This window comes from Stegodyphus dumicola, chromosome 7, assembly GCF_044657685.1.
Source record: "Stegodyphus dumicola isolate Sdum_Otavi_A_Nest chromosome 7, ASM4465768v1".
Classification (NCBI taxonomy): Eukaryota; Metazoa; Arthropoda; class Arachnida; order Araneae; family Eresidae; genus Stegodyphus; species Stegodyphus dumicola.
Window position 1 is genome coordinate 117,445,120 of NC_140774.1, and position 18,426 is coordinate 117,463,545.

At 32.8% G+C, this 18,426-nt stretch overlaps 2 protein-coding genes across 4 annotated transcripts in view; one reads left to right on the forward strand and one right to left on the reverse strand.

Moving 5' to 3' along the window:
* Positions 1 to 18,426, reverse strand: part of LOC118197226 (uncharacterized) — a 161,170-nt gene that overhangs the window by 43,272 nt on the left and 99,472 nt on the right. The window lies entirely within an intron of this gene.
* bora (aurora kinase A activator-like protein bora) overlaps positions 1 to 18,426 on the forward strand; it is an 83,343-nt gene that overhangs the window by 2,813 nt on the left and 62,104 nt on the right. For 2 of the 3 annotated variants that reach the window (XM_085820746.1, XM_085820747.1), the window contains exon 2: positions 5,045 to 5,321. In XM_085820746.1, coding sequence (XP_085676872.1) covers positions 5,045 to 5,321 — 277 coding nt within the window. Of the gene's footprint in view, positions 1 to 5,044; positions 5,322 to 9,026; positions 9,065 to 18,426 lie in introns of those variants that run through there. The other variant, XM_085820748.1, reaches the window with a different exon arrangement.

The following is an 18,426-nucleotide window of genomic DNA, read 5'->3' on the forward strand; positions in this document are numbered from 1 at the left end:
TGACAGTGCTCACAGTGTTCTGTAGCGTGATCTATTTGTGAGAATGATGCCACATTTTGTAGGAAGATCAAACAAGATGGGGATGAAGGATTCCATGAAAAAACAAATTAGTTTCTAAAGTCACCGCTAGGGGAATATTTGGAGCTGTGTAATAGAAAATAGAGTGTTAACAAATGCAAATCAATACGGAAATTACCTTTTATTTTGCATTCAAATGAGGTTCATTGGCTGCCGTTGTTGTGGACCACATATTGCATTCTGTGCACAGTATGCACAACAGCAGAAAGTAACATGTCTGCAGGAATCTCCCGTACAGTCCGTGATATCTTATCCTTCAATGTAGCCAGGTCCTGGACCACTCCTTGATAGACCTTGGACTTAAGGTAACCCCATAGCCAGAAGTCGCATGGGGTAAGATCAGACGACCGAGGTGGCCATGCAGTTGGAAAGTAGCGGCTAATGACTCTTTCTGTTGTGAATTTCTGTCGTAGCATCTGTTGCACCCGTACAGCAATGTGTGGAGGAGCTCCATCTTGCATGAAAATGATTTCTCTCAGGCATTGTCTATGCTGAAGTGCCGGAATGACAAAGCTGTTGAACATGTGGCGATATTTCTCTCCGGTAACAGAACAGGTTTCTGGTCCTCTCGGGGTAATGTTCTCATAGAAGAATGGACCTACGATAAATTCCGCTGTGAACCCACACCAAACAGTTACCTTTGGTGAATGTAAGGGAATTGCTGTGTCTGCATGTGGTGATTTGTCATCCCAAAATCGGCAGTTCTGGGTATTCACAGTTCCATTCAGGTAAAAGTGGGCCTCGTCTCCCCATAAGATTTTCCATGGTCAAGCATCATCCACCTCCATTCTGGCAAGAAAGGTGAGAGCAAAAGTCAATGGTGAGAGCAAAGTTATCATGGTCGGGGTACAGTAACTTCTGTACATGGCTGATCTTGTACGGATAGAAGTTGATAATCTTTCCTAAGATTTTTCATACCATACTATAAGGCATATCCGTATTCCGAGCTACTCCATGAGCGCTAGAGGTGGCAGCAATATTGTCTGGTCCTCTGTCGACAATCGCTGTGGCAATTGCTTTGATTTTATCCTGTGGTACAGGTTTTCGTCCTCTGCCTGACTGAACCTTCAGAGAACCTGTTTTCTCAAATGTCACAACCATTGCTTTTAGCTCATTAACTGACACAGGACCGTTACCTTCACCCATTTTTTTGTGCATTCTAAAAGCATGAAGAGCGGCTGACGCGTTGCACTGGTTGAGGTAAAAGAATTTGACTAGTAACGCGCGCTCGACTAAAGAAGGAGACATTGCACATAAACTTACAGTCCGATTGATTCAAAATGTAACACATTGCCTTTTGAAACTCAAGCAGCTATAGGCTGTAATGTGAAATTTGAATAAAGAACTTCTTTTTCTGCTCAGCGTATGTGATATTGCAGATCACGAGACTTTATTGGTGTTTATGTAGATTTTACACTTTTTTAAAAGTGTTGCCATATTGCTCTTGAACTAAATCAGAAAATGTGCATAATAAAAGGTAATTGTATTCCGTATTAATTTGCATTTGTTAACACTGTATTTTCTATTACACAGCGCCAAATATTCCCCTAGCGGTGACTTTTGGAACTAATTTGTTTTTTCGCAGAATCCTTCGTCCCCCGTCTTGTTCAATCTTCCTACAAAATGTGGCGTCATTCTCGCAAATAGATCGCGCTACAGAACACTGTGAGCACTGTCAGTTTAATTATGGCGGTAAAAGTATAGTTTAGGGTACCCCTTGGCGAAACATGGATACCGATTTTTAGCAATTCTTTGACTCGTTATTTTGGCTTCCGAAGCGGCGATTTTTGCTCCAAAAATTGCCCCTACACAGAGCCAAAATAACAAGACCAACAATTGCACAAACTCGGTATCCATGTACACGTCAACTTACTTTCACTTAAAAAAAATCCTCGAATTGCACAAAAATGGCTTTGCTCACTCCTTTGACTTTATCCATGTACAGGTCGACCTATTTTCGCTTTTTACAAAAATCCACGAATTGCACAAAAATGGCATTGCGCACTCTTTAAACTTTATCCATGTACACATCGACCTATTTTCACTTAAAAAAAAATCCCAGAATTGCACAAACTTCCATTGCGCACTCCCTTTACTTTGTCCATGTACACATCGATATATTTTCACTTAAAAAGTCAAAGGAGCATCAAATTCTACAATATAAGCAAACAAAAATACATAATCTCAATAAAATACATTTTAAACCAAACAATAAAATAACATAAAAAAGGAAAAACATGTTATACATTTAAGCACTACCAAAAGCAAATATTCACTTACCATGATTTTCGAATTCGCTTCGTACACCCAGAGCCACGTAAAAAACCAGGTACTCTTTCTGATCAAAAGCTTCACGTAGTGACCATCTGAACCTTTCTTCCTGCAAACCCATTCAAATGCATCTAAACGGTTTTTACGGTCGACTAGACGCATATCCTTCCTACATATAGGACACTTATAACGGCTACTAAGTAAACCTTCATTTGCACACCAGTCAATTAAAGCTCTTTTCCCCTTTCGCTCCAAATCGTACAGCAACTTCAAATTAATCTTACTTAATTCGGCCATTCTACCATCTAAAGAATCAAACTAACACACACCACAAAAACACTTACAAAGCATCCCATGATTCAAAATTTCCCAGAATCATGCACCCGATTACGTCACAATAGGGTTTCCATAACATTCAACTACTCAGGCTACCATAAATGAAACAACAGCTTGGCGATAAATGAAATAACAACTTTGCCATAATACAAGGGGTACCTTAAAGTCTACTCTACCCATTATGGCCATCCGGTATTTCCAGACATTGTAAACATTCTAAGGGATACCATTCTTCTTACTTTTCATCATCGGAATTAAAAATCATGTACAATTAAAAATAAGGGTAGAAAGTCTATATGCAACATTTTATAATGCAATACAATCAGAGCAACTGAATAGTTTGTAACTGTAAAAAGTGCTATTTTGATCCTTGAGTTATATGACGATTATGGATACCAGCAGCCCGTGTAAATTTAAATTAATGAATAATGTTCAATATTAAACTGTAGTTAACTCGTAGATAATTGTAAAGTTCATGTTCTGTTTGCAAGATTAATTTTTAGTTTTAGTCTGGAAGATAAAAAATCAATTTTAAGATTATGATTATATTGAAAACTGAGAAGTACCGGAGTTTAGTGGGCTCTGGTGCAATTTAAGCTCCGTTACCTGTAAATATAAGATATAAAGTAACGTACTCCTATAAATTATTTTAGATTAGTAGGAAAAAAAAGTCTTATGATAACTTCTGGTAATTAAGATAAGTTTATGATTGAAGCAAAAATAAAAGAAAATAAATGGTTAAAATTTTTCAAAGTATGCAAAAAATCAGTGGTAGTTTGTTTTGCAGTATTCAAAGATTTATAAAGGATTTTTACATAATAAATTTTAACCTAAACAGTTGAGCCATTTCACGAAGTACAGAATTTGAAGTATCATTATGAACTTTTTCTTATACACATATTTTCTGCTTTATCGTACTGCCCTATGACACATTTTAAATTTAGAAAGAATTTGTGTTCACTAACAAATGAATATATTATGGCTTAGGAAAGCAAATATTTTCTACTCGAGAACTCTAGCAAACTTTATTTAATGAGATTTATGCTTATATAACTAAAATTTGTGTATTGGCTAATCATCTTTGAACATGGAAATATGGTTAAGAGTAAATAAATACGATCAAACATACATACTTCATGCTTCAAGAAATTTGCAGTTGATTGACAATAGCCACATTTTTAATTTAAAATAATAATGACAACAAAATCTGTTTGGCAAAATAATTACTTTCATTGCTCTGATGAAATTAACAGATATCTTAAACTATATTTCAGAAGTTAGAAAAATTTGCTAGAAGTAAGAAACTATCAAATGGATAGTCACTTATCTCATACATTAACAAAAAATTCTGATATGGTGAGGTTTTGGACTGAAATCAGACTAAAAGAAAATGGAAAACCAGAATTACTCTACTACTAAAACTGATTGTATCTATTTTAACTTATTTCCTAGGAACCTACTGTTAAAAGTGCATTTATTTATATGGATCATATTATGACAGAAATCCTTGAAAGAACATCCTTGGACATTGATAGCATAGATATTTTGAGCACTGAGAAATATTACTTATTAAACAAAAATAAGTTTTTGCATCAGAAAATTCTGTACTTATTAGTAAAAATATTAGGAATAATTTATTAAAATGTCTTGTAGATTATGGTGAACTTTCAGCTGTTAGCAAAGAAAAATATAAATGTGGAAAAAGCAAGAACTTAATCCTTATCTCAAAGAAAGTTAATTTTTTTTAATATTAATAAATCAAAACAGTAATAATACAACAAAGCATAAATTAACATTTAAAAAGTTTCAAAATATTACATTTTTTGTTTTGCTAATGAAATTTTTTACAAATATATACGTGTAGCTTATTAATAGTGCTAATTGTCTGGAATGATATTGAATTTTTACTCCACAGTAATTTTCAGGATTTTTGAAAACAGAGCAGCAGTCACCCTTGTAGAACCTAAATTTTTCTAACGAAGCAAATACTGTTATTCAGGAAAGATTTAGGTACACTCTTGTTATCGGAACTGGATTCAGAAATGTATTATGTGTGTTATCAGAACTGGATTCAGAAATGTATTATGTGTGTTATCAGAACTGGATTCAGAAATGTATGTATATGTGCACACACACACATATATGCGTGTACATAACATACATACATTTCTGAATACGGTTTTGATAACAGAAGAGTACCAGGATTTACTTATGTATTTCCATTTTAGATATTTACTGATGCAGTCTTATTTCTTAACATCTGTTTATTTAGTACAACTGCTTATACAAATCAAGCAATTGCAGTAAAGTTTAAAATACGTATTGTATTACTGTGCTGAAAATGTATGCATATTTTTAGGCTGTTGAATCACATGGAGAATAAGAAGCAATTTAGAAAAAGTCCTGCTACTCCTGCCAGTAATGTTTTAACATTTGATAACACTCCAAAAAGAGGATGGGCATCACAAAATTATGCTTCCCCACTCATGAAACTAGAAGAAATGGATCAAGAAAAACTAAAAACTCAGTCGCCAGCAGTTCCTAAAAATCCTTTTGATGTGAAAGCCGAATCTCTTTATTTTCATTCTTGTTCCCCTTCAGTATTTGCTACTTTTTCAAGAAATAAAATGAATGATGTAAGTAATTATTTCTGTCTGTTCATTTACATTGAAATGAACAGTTGGATTTTTCTAATATTATTTATTTACTATCATGGTAATACTGTTAATTTTCTGATAATGTTTAGTAATTAATTGATAAATGCTATTTGAAAAATTTAATGTTCTTTCATAATGATACAACTGTGTGTTACTGAAGACTATATGTACCTCTAAACTACAGTCAAAAGTCGTTAATTTAGACACCCATAATCCGGAATGATCTATAATCCGGACCTCAAAGCTACAAACTTTCTGCACATGTGTCGTGTTGACGAATGCGCATAAGACCTTTACGGCTGCGAATATGCGTGTCCACATGCACAAAATACGTTTACGGATGCGCATTTAATGTATAATGGATGTTATAAGCTAAGCTAAAATTATCTAATTCAGTTAATGTTGCAGGTTGTGTTGTTCCTTAATCTTCGAATTGGATCCGGCTTATTATTTTTTGCAGACTGTTAGAGCAATTTTATAAAAGTAAGCTTGAACTTTCGATTATGTCAAATAGAATTTCTGATATATATTTACTAACATGTAAAGGATCTACAAAGCGAAAGTATGTTTCGAAGTCCATTAAACAAAAAGTGGAATTGCTGCAAAAAATGAATAAAGGCATATTCTTTGTTTATCTAACCATTCCGAAATCTATTTATCAATTTCACGCCGCTCTGCGGCAAGGGGAGGAAGGACGCCGAGGCGCGCAATGAATTGGAAGTTGATCTGTCAGCACTATCCTTATCTTCAGCGCAGATGTTTTTATTTTATTTGGCTTATAATTCCTTACTAAATGTAGTATTTCATCTCGATGTACTCCGTCTTTGATATGATTTAAATCAAATTCCTCGTCATTATAATTCACTTCCGATAGTGAAGAAAGTGACACAGAGGTTATTGAAAACGAAAAAGTTTCGATTGACAAATTAGTCAGTATTCTCGACACAGCAATTATAGGACTTGAACAACGGAACTTTGTAACTGAACAAGAAATTATGTCTGTTTATAGAATTAAAGAGAAAGTATTATCACAAAAAACGAAGCAACTTAAACAACTTACATTGAAAAAAATGTTGGTTAATCTTTGGAATATGGTAACTTTGCGAATTTTTGGCGTAAATTTGGAGACCAACCCTGCTACAGCAACCTGCTAGTTTTTGTTTGGACGCCATTTTGTTTCAACAAAGTAAAGGCTTTTTTTTTTTTTTTTTACCCAATATTTTTTTCAACAATCTGCTTGCCGAATTACGCTTATGCTAGAACTTTTATGGAACAAAAGTGCTTAATCATGACGAAGATTAGGTGCGAAATTGGGAGAAAGTGCAGAATCGCAAACTGCTTGCCGCGTTTTTAAGAATTGCACATACACGATATCATTCATGTACAGGTCGACCTATTTTCACTTATTTTCACTTTCTTTGGAATATGGTAACTTCGCGAATTTTTGGCGTAAATTTGGAGACCAACCCTGCTACAGCAACGTGCTAGTTTTTGTTTGGACGCCATTTTGTTTCAACAAAGTAAAGGCTTTTTTTTTTTTTTTACCCAATATTTTTTTCAACAATCTGCTAGCCGAATTACGCTTATGCTAGAACTTTTATGGAACAAAAGTGCTTAATCATGACGAAGATTAGGTGCGAAATTGGGAGAAAGTGCAGAATCGCAAACTGCTTGCCGCGTTTTTAAGAATTGCACATACACGATATCATTCATGTACACGTCGACCTATTTTCACTTAAAAAAACATCCTAGAATTGCACAAAAAGGGCATTACGCACACTCTTGACTTTATCCATGTACACTGCTAAAATCCTAGCTAGTAACCTTTATCGCCTTACCAAAATGTCGCCAAACTACCTGTTACCATATTCCAAAGATTAGCCAAAATGTTTAATAAAGTAAACAAATAAATGTTAAGCCCCTTTTTTTTTTTTTTTTTTTTTGTTTTGTTTTGTAAATTTTGATACCCTTTAGATCATAATTGTTCTTTATTTCATAAATTACGGTTTCATATTTTTAATTTTATAATTTCTGCATGCGATCTTACCAGATTTAAACTGATGATCTATAATCCGGAATCGCCAAAGTCCCGACGAGTCCGGATTAACGACTTTTGACTGTATTGATTTTCTAATGTTCGGCCTACAAGCAGTCAAGTCCCTAAATTGGTAGTTTGGGCGAGAATTCGGATCTTGGTAAATGGGCTGGCTGTGTGGTTGTTTTCATGATTTTCTCCACGTGTAATACATATGCGAGCCAGTTTCCCTTAGGAAGTCCTCCACAAAGGTATCCCCTCTCCTTATATAGATAGCCTTCGAGTGCTTTGCTGTAATCAAAATAAATAATTGGATAACTTTTGTAACATTATATTTTGAGTGCTTTAAATTAATTGAACATTTGGTGCTATTTAGCTACCAGAAGAAAGCAAATATGAAATAGTAACTAACATGATGTGTGTGATATAATGTTTGCTCAATGTATCTGTATTGTGTGTAACTGTAAGAAAAGTGATTTAGGAATTAAACTTTTAATATAAGTGCATGCAAATTCATATATTTTTATGTAAAATATCGCATGTAATAAGACACATTCAACAAATTTATTATAACAAAACAAACAGCAAATTTATTTATTTTTATGTGCAGCTTTAATTTTTAACTTTAAGAAGTATTTTATTTTTTATGAATTCCACTGCATAAAATTTACTTAGCAGAGGTAGATAAAATAGCTCTTTTAGAGCATCAGATCACAATTGTTTGTTCACTAAACTGAATCAGTTCCTTTTTATTACTCACCACTCACTGATGGCATCCTTGATGAAAGCCATCAGGTATAAGGCAAGAATCAGTAACAGTTGCTGAGAATGGAGGAAAGAGAATAGAACAAGGAGTGGGACTGGAAGATTTGACTCGGTCAAATACTGATTTCTTTTAACTTTGAGATTCCCTAAAATCTCCTTTTGTGCATAGAACTAACCAATAAAATTCTAGAAAATTTTTCAGAAGGTTAGGAAATGATGAAAAACTCACTTTTAGTATGGGAGAATAAATATTTGTTTCTCTCATAAATTGAGAATAAACTTTTCTAGCATGCTTCCAATAAAAGCTCTGCTCTTTTTTTGGCAGATCAAGCATTTGCTTTTTCAGCGAAATGAGTCAGCACATGAACGAATAGGACATCACTATTCCCGGCATGATTCCAATAAAGAAAAATTGTGAACTTTAAAAGAGCTGCTGTTTCGTTTTCTGGAATCAACTGTTCGTTTCTTCAGTAAAAGGAATTGGCTTTTTGAATCAGTTCCAGAGCAAATTGTGCAAACCTAGTTAGCTTGCTATTATGTTACTTACCTTCAGAATATGTTTCCTTCCCCTGAACTTAATGATCTTGGTAGTAATTCATTAGTTTTATAGCTCCATATGCTTAGTGCATCATGACCAGGCAGGTTATGCTCCATAAAACACTGCCATCACCATCAATGCAATAATCTAATAGCCTGTGTAAATACCTGTTCCTTGCAATGATCTTTAAGAAGTGCATGACATTCTATTCTCTGTTAACTCTTCATTGTTTGTACTCTGATTGTTGTCAGATATTGTAAAATCTTTTTCTTGAATGTCAAAATGAAATTCTTTTAAATACTCTCCCAAGACCAATATTATACATAATATCTTTATTATTTATCAGGTTTAAAGACTCAAGAAAATTATCTGTTGGCTATGAAGGCAAGTAATGTCATCTGTAATTTATTTTAAGGTTAAAAGTGTATTAATTAAAGGTTGATATTAATGCTGCTGTTATTTTATTTGTTTACTTTTGGCATTAATCAACAAACATTTCGTTGATGACAGCATTAATCAACGAAATACCAATGAAAAAAAGGTCAAATATATAACTGTTTTTCTAGAATCCTATTTTGAAAAACATCTTGAATCCACAAGATCTGGGAAGGAATTTAATGCTTTGTGGGTGAACAATCTAAGTGCAAGAATCTAAGCAATCAAACTCTTTAAGCCTACAAAATCTAGGAATTTAGAACTTTGCTGGTGTTTCATGATCCACAAAAAGAAAAGGTTTTGATATATCCTTATTTTTAAAAACTGCTGTGTGTAATTGCTTTAAAGCAGCTAGGAAGTCTGCTCTTTGCTGAAAAAGATATTGGTTGTTTGCTGTTCTATCGGCCCACCTTCTCCCATCTGGATGCTCCTTCCTAATTTTGAGACTAGACTCCAATTATTCTCATTTTCAGATTTTGCTGCTTAAATGCAAATTTCTGAATCATTATTAACAATAAGCAATAAAATGTGTTTCAACGATAATCTTCTGAACAGCAGTAGTTACTGAAACTGATTTGTCAACCAGGTATTGGTTAGTAGCATTATTATACGCAAATGGTATGTTTAAAATTATGTAAGAATGGATATAAAGTGAGCAACATTTTAAATATGCAACATAACAAAGTGATTTCAGGGTGGCATTCAAATAAGAAAAGAAATCAAAACATTATCTGTATTTCTATATTTTTTGGAGTAGGTTGCCAAATATTCATAATGTGTCAAACTTTGGTAACCATATGCATAGCAATTCTTCAGTTTTTAACAAGTAATATTGCCATTTTAATGTACATTTTGTTCTCTTTCAAGCTTCAACAGGTTTTATTGGCAAATTTTAGGACTTGGGTGGGTGTATTAGAAGAAATTGCGATAAAATTTTTGCAGGAATATGGATAGTATTTTGCTGTAAAATTGCTGAAGAAAACAACTATTTTAAATCTATTTTCAAAGAGATCACCATAAAATTTGCATCAGGGGGAAAAAAAATCTGAAAACTTTCAGGTTTTATATTACACCCAAAAGGGTGTTTTTGAATGCTTTTTGTGTTACCTTTATTTATTAAATATCATGTTCTTTACACTTAAACCATTAAATTCAATTCATCAGCATATCACAAAATATTTAAAGAGTTAGAATTTCTGATAATCTTGGGCACTGAAGATAATTTTTTTTTCTTTTTTTTTCTTGTAAAGTGTTGCCATTCCTCGCTACGTTTCCTTGAGTTTGTTTATCAAAAATTAATTAAAGTTTTACATAATATGAAATAGCTACTAAACAAATTCTAAATTTGGTCTTCCAAGTGCCCATGTTCAGTTGGAGGACTATGTTATTCAAAATTTGATGGCTCTAGGTATCTTGTTTTTAATGGTACGAGAAACATTCAATCAACTAGAACATTCATGCATATTCTTCATTATTTAGTTTCTTTAAATGAAATACATAGAAATAGTATTTGATGGCAACCGCTGGAAAAGTTAACCAATGCAGAAACATATTCTAAATTTGCCCTTCCAGATGCCCATATACGAGGGGAGGTTTATGTTATTCAAAATTTGATGTCTCTGGGTACTGTCATTTTTTCACAATGCAAGAAATATACATACATTCATGCAGATTTTTCATTATTTAATTTCTTTAAATATAATGCAGGGCACTAATAGTTGGTAGCAACAATTTGAAAAGTGAAACATTTTATAGTGGATGAAGCAAAATAAAATTAATAGCCCTTCTGGGCACATTTTGGGTTAAAAATCCTGTTGCAAAAAGGTGTGATTTCTTTTTGGGGGCATAAAGATCTAATTAAAAGTCAATGTATGCATGTAATAAATAAATTTTTTTAATTATAAGCCATCTCTCTTTTTTTCCCCCCTTTTTTGAGTCCAAAGGGTCTTTGTCCCTGAAAGGCTATTCTTTTCGTTTTGCGTCAATTCACTATAAACAGCGAATCACTTTTCAATCTGTTGCTACAAAGTATTATTGCCCTGTGTTATATTTAAAGAAATTAAATAATGAAAAATCTGCATAAATGTATGTCTATTTCTCACATTGTGATAAAACAAAGGTACATAGGCCATCGAATTTTGAATGACGTATTCCTCCTACAAATATGAGCATGTGGAAGACCAAATTTGGAATTTGTTTAATTATTGAGTTCCTATTTTGTAAAACTTTAATGAATTTTTGATTAACAAACTCAAGGATTTCAAAGCGAGCAATGGCAACGTTGTACAGAAAAAAACATTTTTATTTCCAGCGCGTGAGTCTCTGTATTAGAAATTCTAAAGATAGGCTCATTTTAAATCTATTTTGCAATATTGCTGTTGAAGGCTCAACTGCGAAGCATGTTAAATCAGGCCCCTGGGCATAAGCCGCATCCTGTGTATAGCACCGTGTGGAATGGCAAGACTTCCCTACCATAACATGGCATAGTTCTTAAATGAGAGTAAATCTCGTGAATTGCAGTGATGAGCCTTGCATACATACGAAACGTTGTGTTAGTTACTCTGGTGGTGTAGAAATGCAATTTAGCTAGTGTAACAGCAATCATAGCAAAATGATGCATATCTAAGTTGTCACATGCTATTGTCTTGACGGGTGATGCTCAAATGGAGATATAAAGCCTTTGGTGTCCTGGGCGGAGCTATTGGGTCACGTGATCCAGTGGTGTACCTGGAAAGTAAGTGCATAACCTTGCTAACCAGGCATTGGTCGTGTGTGGAGCTAAGTTCAAATCTTATGTATCAAAGTAGCATTAGTTATTAGATTGAAATAACTGCTTTTGCTGTTGAACTGAATTTTATGGTTTAAGTGTGAAGAACGTAATATTTAATAAGTAAATGTAACACACAAAATGTTTAAAAAATGCTCCTTTGGACATAATTTAAAATCTGAAACATTTCAAATTTTCTTTTTTTATTAGTTATTTTATTTATTTATTTTTATAACATATAGCCAAGATGTGTCTTATTATTGAATTAGCTCACAAGCAAGTAAGCCGGGCATATTCTTTGTTCCTAATCTCCAACCCCCTTTTCTGGAAATGGGCAAAACCTTTTGTAGCTGAATTCAAGGTCACATTCTTAATGTTGGAAAATCCGTGGAGTAAATCTTGAAACAGTATTATCGGAGGTGACACCAGTACACCTTCTTGCATCCCTCAGATTTTTATCCTCACTCACTTTGATAGTCAGTATGTTGTTGGCATAAGTAACAATTGATGAAAAATTAGAACCACTTAGGGAATGATGTGTATTTAGGCAATACATACCCAAAAAAAAACCTGCCACATGTGGCATAAAAATATTTGTGTTGGTTGATTCCAGAGTATTTTGTACATGGAAATGTATGCTGGCTAATTGCCAAAGAGGCCATTTCAGTTTGATAACAATGCAGGCACTATTATAAAGCATTTAATGGAACCATCGTACAGTTCTGATCAGAATTTGACTGTAGATAATTAGTATATGGGATACCAGCTATCTCAAGACCTACTAAGGAAGAAAATAACTATAGTCGGAACTGTGAGAAAGAATAAGAGAAACATTCTGCTGCATTTTTTAACAAAAAAATGAAAAACACAGTCTTCATTTCCCCCCTCCCTTCAGAAAGAAACAACAATTGTTTCTTATGCACCAAGAAAAAAAAAAAAGAGTTGTCCTTGATCATTGCATAATTGTATATCAACTATGCACAATGATAATAAAAACTGACGAATCCACTGGAGTATTGAAAAAAAGGAGATTATTTGTTTTTATAATCTAATCAAAGGAGCAGTGGATGCTGTCAGTGAAATGGCAGCAGCATATTCTACAGCTAGAGTATCAAAATGATGGCCTATGGTGATTTTTTGAGATGTAGCAGTTAATGCATGAATAATCTTACTTTCTACAAAAGAGCCACCAACCCAGTTTAGAAACAGACGTTCTTTTCTCAAATCATTAGGACTAAAATTAGTGAAAATCATGCTTCTTTTGAAACTAAAAGAAAAATTAATTTCAGAAGATTGCAGAATGGAACCACCATCTAAAAAGATGAAGAAATTTAATATTAGTAGTTGTATGGAGCATATAAGCTCAGTCTGTCGAATATGTGCAAAATAATTGCAAGTAAAGTATTTTATTTATTATATTCTTTAATATATTCTGAATTTGATTGCTTTTTATGTTAATCCACATTTATATTGATGTTTATATAATTAATGCAATGTAGAATGTGTTAATTTCTTTTGAGTATGACATACCCAGCACGTTTTCTCGTGTTCATAATTTTTTTGCACGTGCTTGTGGGTTAATATGTAAGTATGACTTATTGATTATCTTCACATACACCTTCCCCCCATAAAAAGTCACCATTTTATTGCTGATTTTAGGAACGGTTGAAAAACATTTGACTATTTTTACATTATTAGGACTGGTTTTAGAAATGTATATGTGTAAGAGCCAAAATATTATAACCATCACTAACGTGTTACACCTCCCCCCCCCCTGATAGCAACGTGTTATTGTTATCACGAATGCGTTGCACAACCTTTGGCCTGCAAAATAGCTGCAACTCACCTTGGCATGGATGGCACAAGTTCTTGGTAGATGACTGAAGAAAGGTTGTACCAAATGTCTAAGCAGCAGTCATCATAAGTCAAAATATTCCGACATGTTGGTATCTGAGCTGCCGCTTCAGGACATCCCAAATGTGCTCTATTGGTTCAAGATCCGGCAAATTAGGTGACCAGGTCATTGGCTGGAATTTATTCTTGTGCTCCTCAAACCATTCCAACACAATTCGAGCCTTGTGACATGGAGCATTATCCTGCTGGAAGATTCTACTTCCAGTTGGGAAGACAGATGCCATGTAAGTATGCAACTGAACCACAGTTATGTTCAAATAATCTGCAGTTTTCATGGTCTGTTCTACAACTAAGGGTCCCAGAGCCACCCATGAAAACATTGCCCAAAGCTTACCGCCACCACCAGTCTGTGTATGACCTGCTTTAAGTTCTTTATTGTTGCATATATCCTCAGAAATATGCCAAAAACTGGGCAATTCTACAAGAAGTTGAAACTGGGTGTACAGATAATGAGAAAGTACCCTAATCGCCATAAGAGTAATGGGTGTATTTGTAATGGCATGTATGCTTTGCACAAAAGAAGGGGGGACAGTTCTGTATCTCCTGTGTTAATGATCCAATTGACAAAATTTAACTTTTATTTCTCATATCTCAAAAGCACGACTTAGGACATATATTAGCTGTATGTATAACATCGTTCTAACATAGGCGTTTTGACACTAAATCAGACTTTTTCTCGGACATGCTGATTTTTCTCCATATTTCGATTCTGTAACATAATTTGTGGCAAAGCACCAAGTATTGAAAAAAATTGCTATCAAAATTTTAATGCCTCAATGTTAATTGTATTTGGTATATATTTATTAATATTTCTTTTTTTATTATTAAACTACTTGATTCCTTCTTTCATAGTTTGAAATTTAGGTTTAATGCAAATAAAATTTGCAGATATTTTCTGATTTATTTTTTTAAAAAAAAGTTCATAATTTTTAGAAAACCTTTTTGAATTATAACTCATAAAATTTTTACCATCACTTTAAAATATGTGTTTTTCTGGGTATATCTGTCAAAAATTTGTTTTTTATTCAAAATTTCCCAAAATATACATGAATGTATATATCGGCACATTTTGAAATTTGGCTAGTATGTTAGTGATAATAATGCCAAATGTGGTTTACATACTTTGTTAAAATTATTTGAAAGGATGAAATGATGCACTTCACCCCCCCCAGGGTTCCTAGCAGTCCTTACAAGTGCTTATAAGTCCTTATACTTGAAAATAAAATATAAAAGCCCTTATAGGTGCTTACTTTTTCTTTAAATCCCCCCTTTTTATATATATATATATATATATATATATATATATAGTTTTTAGTGCTTTTTTTTTAATAAACACGCATTTTTTCCCCATACCAAGGCCAAAACTAAATCAACTTTTTTCCTTATATAAATAAATGCAACGTCAGATGGTGAATCATACACCCGGAAATTGCTTTTACCCCCTTTCTCTGCATTAACGTAACCTATGGTGCGCACGAGAGTACAGACAGGTGCACGTCGTTCTATTGGTCAAAGAATTGCAAAAACGATAGAAAATTCCGGTACATTCAGTATTCTTTTCCTCCCACCCAAATACTACACACGTTTGGATTTCTATCAAGATTTTAATAATTTGCATTCTCGTTCAGTTCATATTCGTGTTTATTATGATCGTTATGCTTATATTATGAGCAAATGCATGCATATTTATAATAATATAGTTGAAGTATAGATAAATTTCCAAAAATAGATGTGTATTTACATAGATTAGCTTTCTAAGGAATAATATGCGGAATGGCTTAAATAAAAGGAAAGTAATGAAATAGTCAAAATAATTTTTTTGGGAGGGGCAATACATTATACAGTACGGAGATTGGGAGGTTCTCCTCTTTCTCCGCAAAATCTCTAATATTAAAGCAGCAGACTCTTTTTTTTTTTTTTTTTTTTTTTTTTTTTTTTTTTTTTGTCACTGTCCAATCTGGATTGAATAGGACTAAAAGTTTTTGCGGTCTACCCAACCTAAGCAAAGATTGATTCTATTCCGGAAATTTAACGCAGTCTGTTGAAAATTAGAATCAAAAACACCCCAGATTAGTTAAGTCTCTGGTCACTGCTTGTTCGGATGGCCCAGACTGTCCTTTCCCCATCGATGACGAATAGCTGATAGCTTTGCGCTTTGTAATCGATTACGAAGCTTCGATACTTTGTTTACGTTTTATGTGGAATTGTGGTAAGATTGTATATGGAAAATCTTGCGGAATTGATAAGGACCGCTCTTCATATTTAATTTTTTTTTTCTTGCTGTATACGAGAGTGGACGCAATATGAATAAATCTCTATGCTACAGTCAATTATTTCCATTATTCGAATTAATTCATCTTGAGAACTTTAAAAGTCTTAATAAACAGAAACTTACTCATATTGCTGATACAAAAGTATTGATATGCTTTGTTCAATTCTCTTGTTAATAAAAAACAGCAATTGTGCATGTAATGACAGTAAAAAATAGTGAAAATTTATATATGTCTGTATTGTTGCCTAAGTAGTAATAATGCATGATTATAAAATAAATATTAGAATCTACTGAAGTAATAATTACATATGTTAGAACACAAGAAAAGAATCTGGATTTTTATTTATTTTAGTGACCCGTATTTTTTTTTTTTTTTTTTTTTAATTATGTTCACAGAGTTCTTTTTTAAGTTTCCCCCAAACAGCAGAGATGCGTGACCTAAATTTTGTACTGAACAACACAAAATTATGTTCAAAGAAAAATTAATAAATTCTGCATTGCCTACGATTGCTAGTTAAAAAAAAATCATGTTTTCCATTTCTCCACATCGAAAAATTATACTGGGGGGGGAGACACCACTTCATTTGGCATTTGATGTTTTATATCAATAAAAATCCCATGGTTTTAACCATTGATTCTAATTTTAATCCTTCTTCATTGTTAGCTTTTAAGGAAATTTGCTTCTTATTTGCATTTTAGTCTCTTTCTGTCAATAGTGTTATTAAGGATTTGGTTTTTATCATTTAACCATACTCACCAGTTTCTTTCTGTTGCTTCTCTTTCCTTACACCCAGTGTGCATGCCGTGCTGAATGCATTATTTAAGATTCAAAATGTGTAGACAGAAAAGTGTACCAGGACGACAAAAGTGGTAATTTAACAACATTGGCATCAATTATCCCCTCCCTAAGACAACCACTTCCATAGAAATATATTTATAGCAGCTGTGTCTGGCTGTCTTACATATGGTTTACTGTATTTTGTGATTTAAAATTTATTAGCTCGTTATAATACTGATGCAATTTAAAGTTTTTTCTTAGTTAGTTCAAACATCCCATGTTATGGATCAAAAAGTAGTATCTTATGATTATTAGTCATATTATTAAAAATTTCAAAATGGCTTTTGGAAATTTTCTTCCTTACGCAATGATTTGCAGTTTGGCAAAAAATCTTTCACAAGTTGGTCTTACTATGGGCAAGTATTGAATTTTGTTTCCGAAACGATAACCAGTAATTTTGTTTAGAGTTAAAAATCATTTCTATGGTATATGTAAATCTTTTTAGTTTTTAATATATTTCAAAAGTTCCTTTTCTTATGCCATAAGGCATGTGTAAAATAAGCTTATTTCCTTGTATTATTATTATTAAACCATTCAGAAGAAGCCTTTCTGATAATTAATCACTGAAACTTACGCCGTACCTTTCTGTTAATTAGAAAATAATTTTGAATAATAAAATAAATGTATTAGAAAAGTATTATATTATTAAAATATTTTTAAAAATATATTAAATTAATGTATTAGAAATCTCTGTAATTTAAAGCAAGCTTTCGTTCTTCAACTACATGTCCATTTCCGATACCCAAAGGCTAATTCCATCATAATAACTTATCTTTTACCCGGTCATTATTCAGTGAAACCTTTCTATTTGAAAATTCTGTGATTCAGATATTCAAATTAAATACATTAGGCAATTTGTGTTTATTATCTACATTTGTTTCAATAATGATGTTTTTGTTGGCATTAATTTCTCCAAGTAATTTAAACATGAGGTTGTTTAAGGCCATTTTTTATCTATTCATTTATTGAAATATTTACATTTATTACTTCTTATATATTAATATTTACATTTATTACTTCCCCCCCATTAGATAATCCAAGAATTTTATATACTTATAATTTATGGTATAGGCTTGTATATATGCAATATGAATTTTTATTTTTAATTTTCCAGAAGAAAAAAATTTTTATCTTCTACTTGTTATCTCATTATCGGATTGTTTTATAAGGTATTTCTCCTGCCTTCGTAGCATGCCTCGGCACATATTCGGGAGGTCCATCGTTCTAGTTGCGGAGAGGGCATTGCTCGTTTTTCACGTCTCTCAGCTTCCACAAAGATCCTAATGTCTCTACAATGTCTTCTTCAAAATAAACAAATAATCTGATGGAATGACAATATTTTGGTCATTACAAATTTTTAATCACTGCTGTTTACATCTACATTTCTTTTTTCACATAATTTGAAGTTTTCAAGTAGTTTGAAGGTTTTCAAACTGAGTTTCAGAGAAATTTTAGATATCGTGCAACTCCTCTGGGGCATCTTCAAGTTAAAATCAAAATTTAAAACTATTTTTAATATC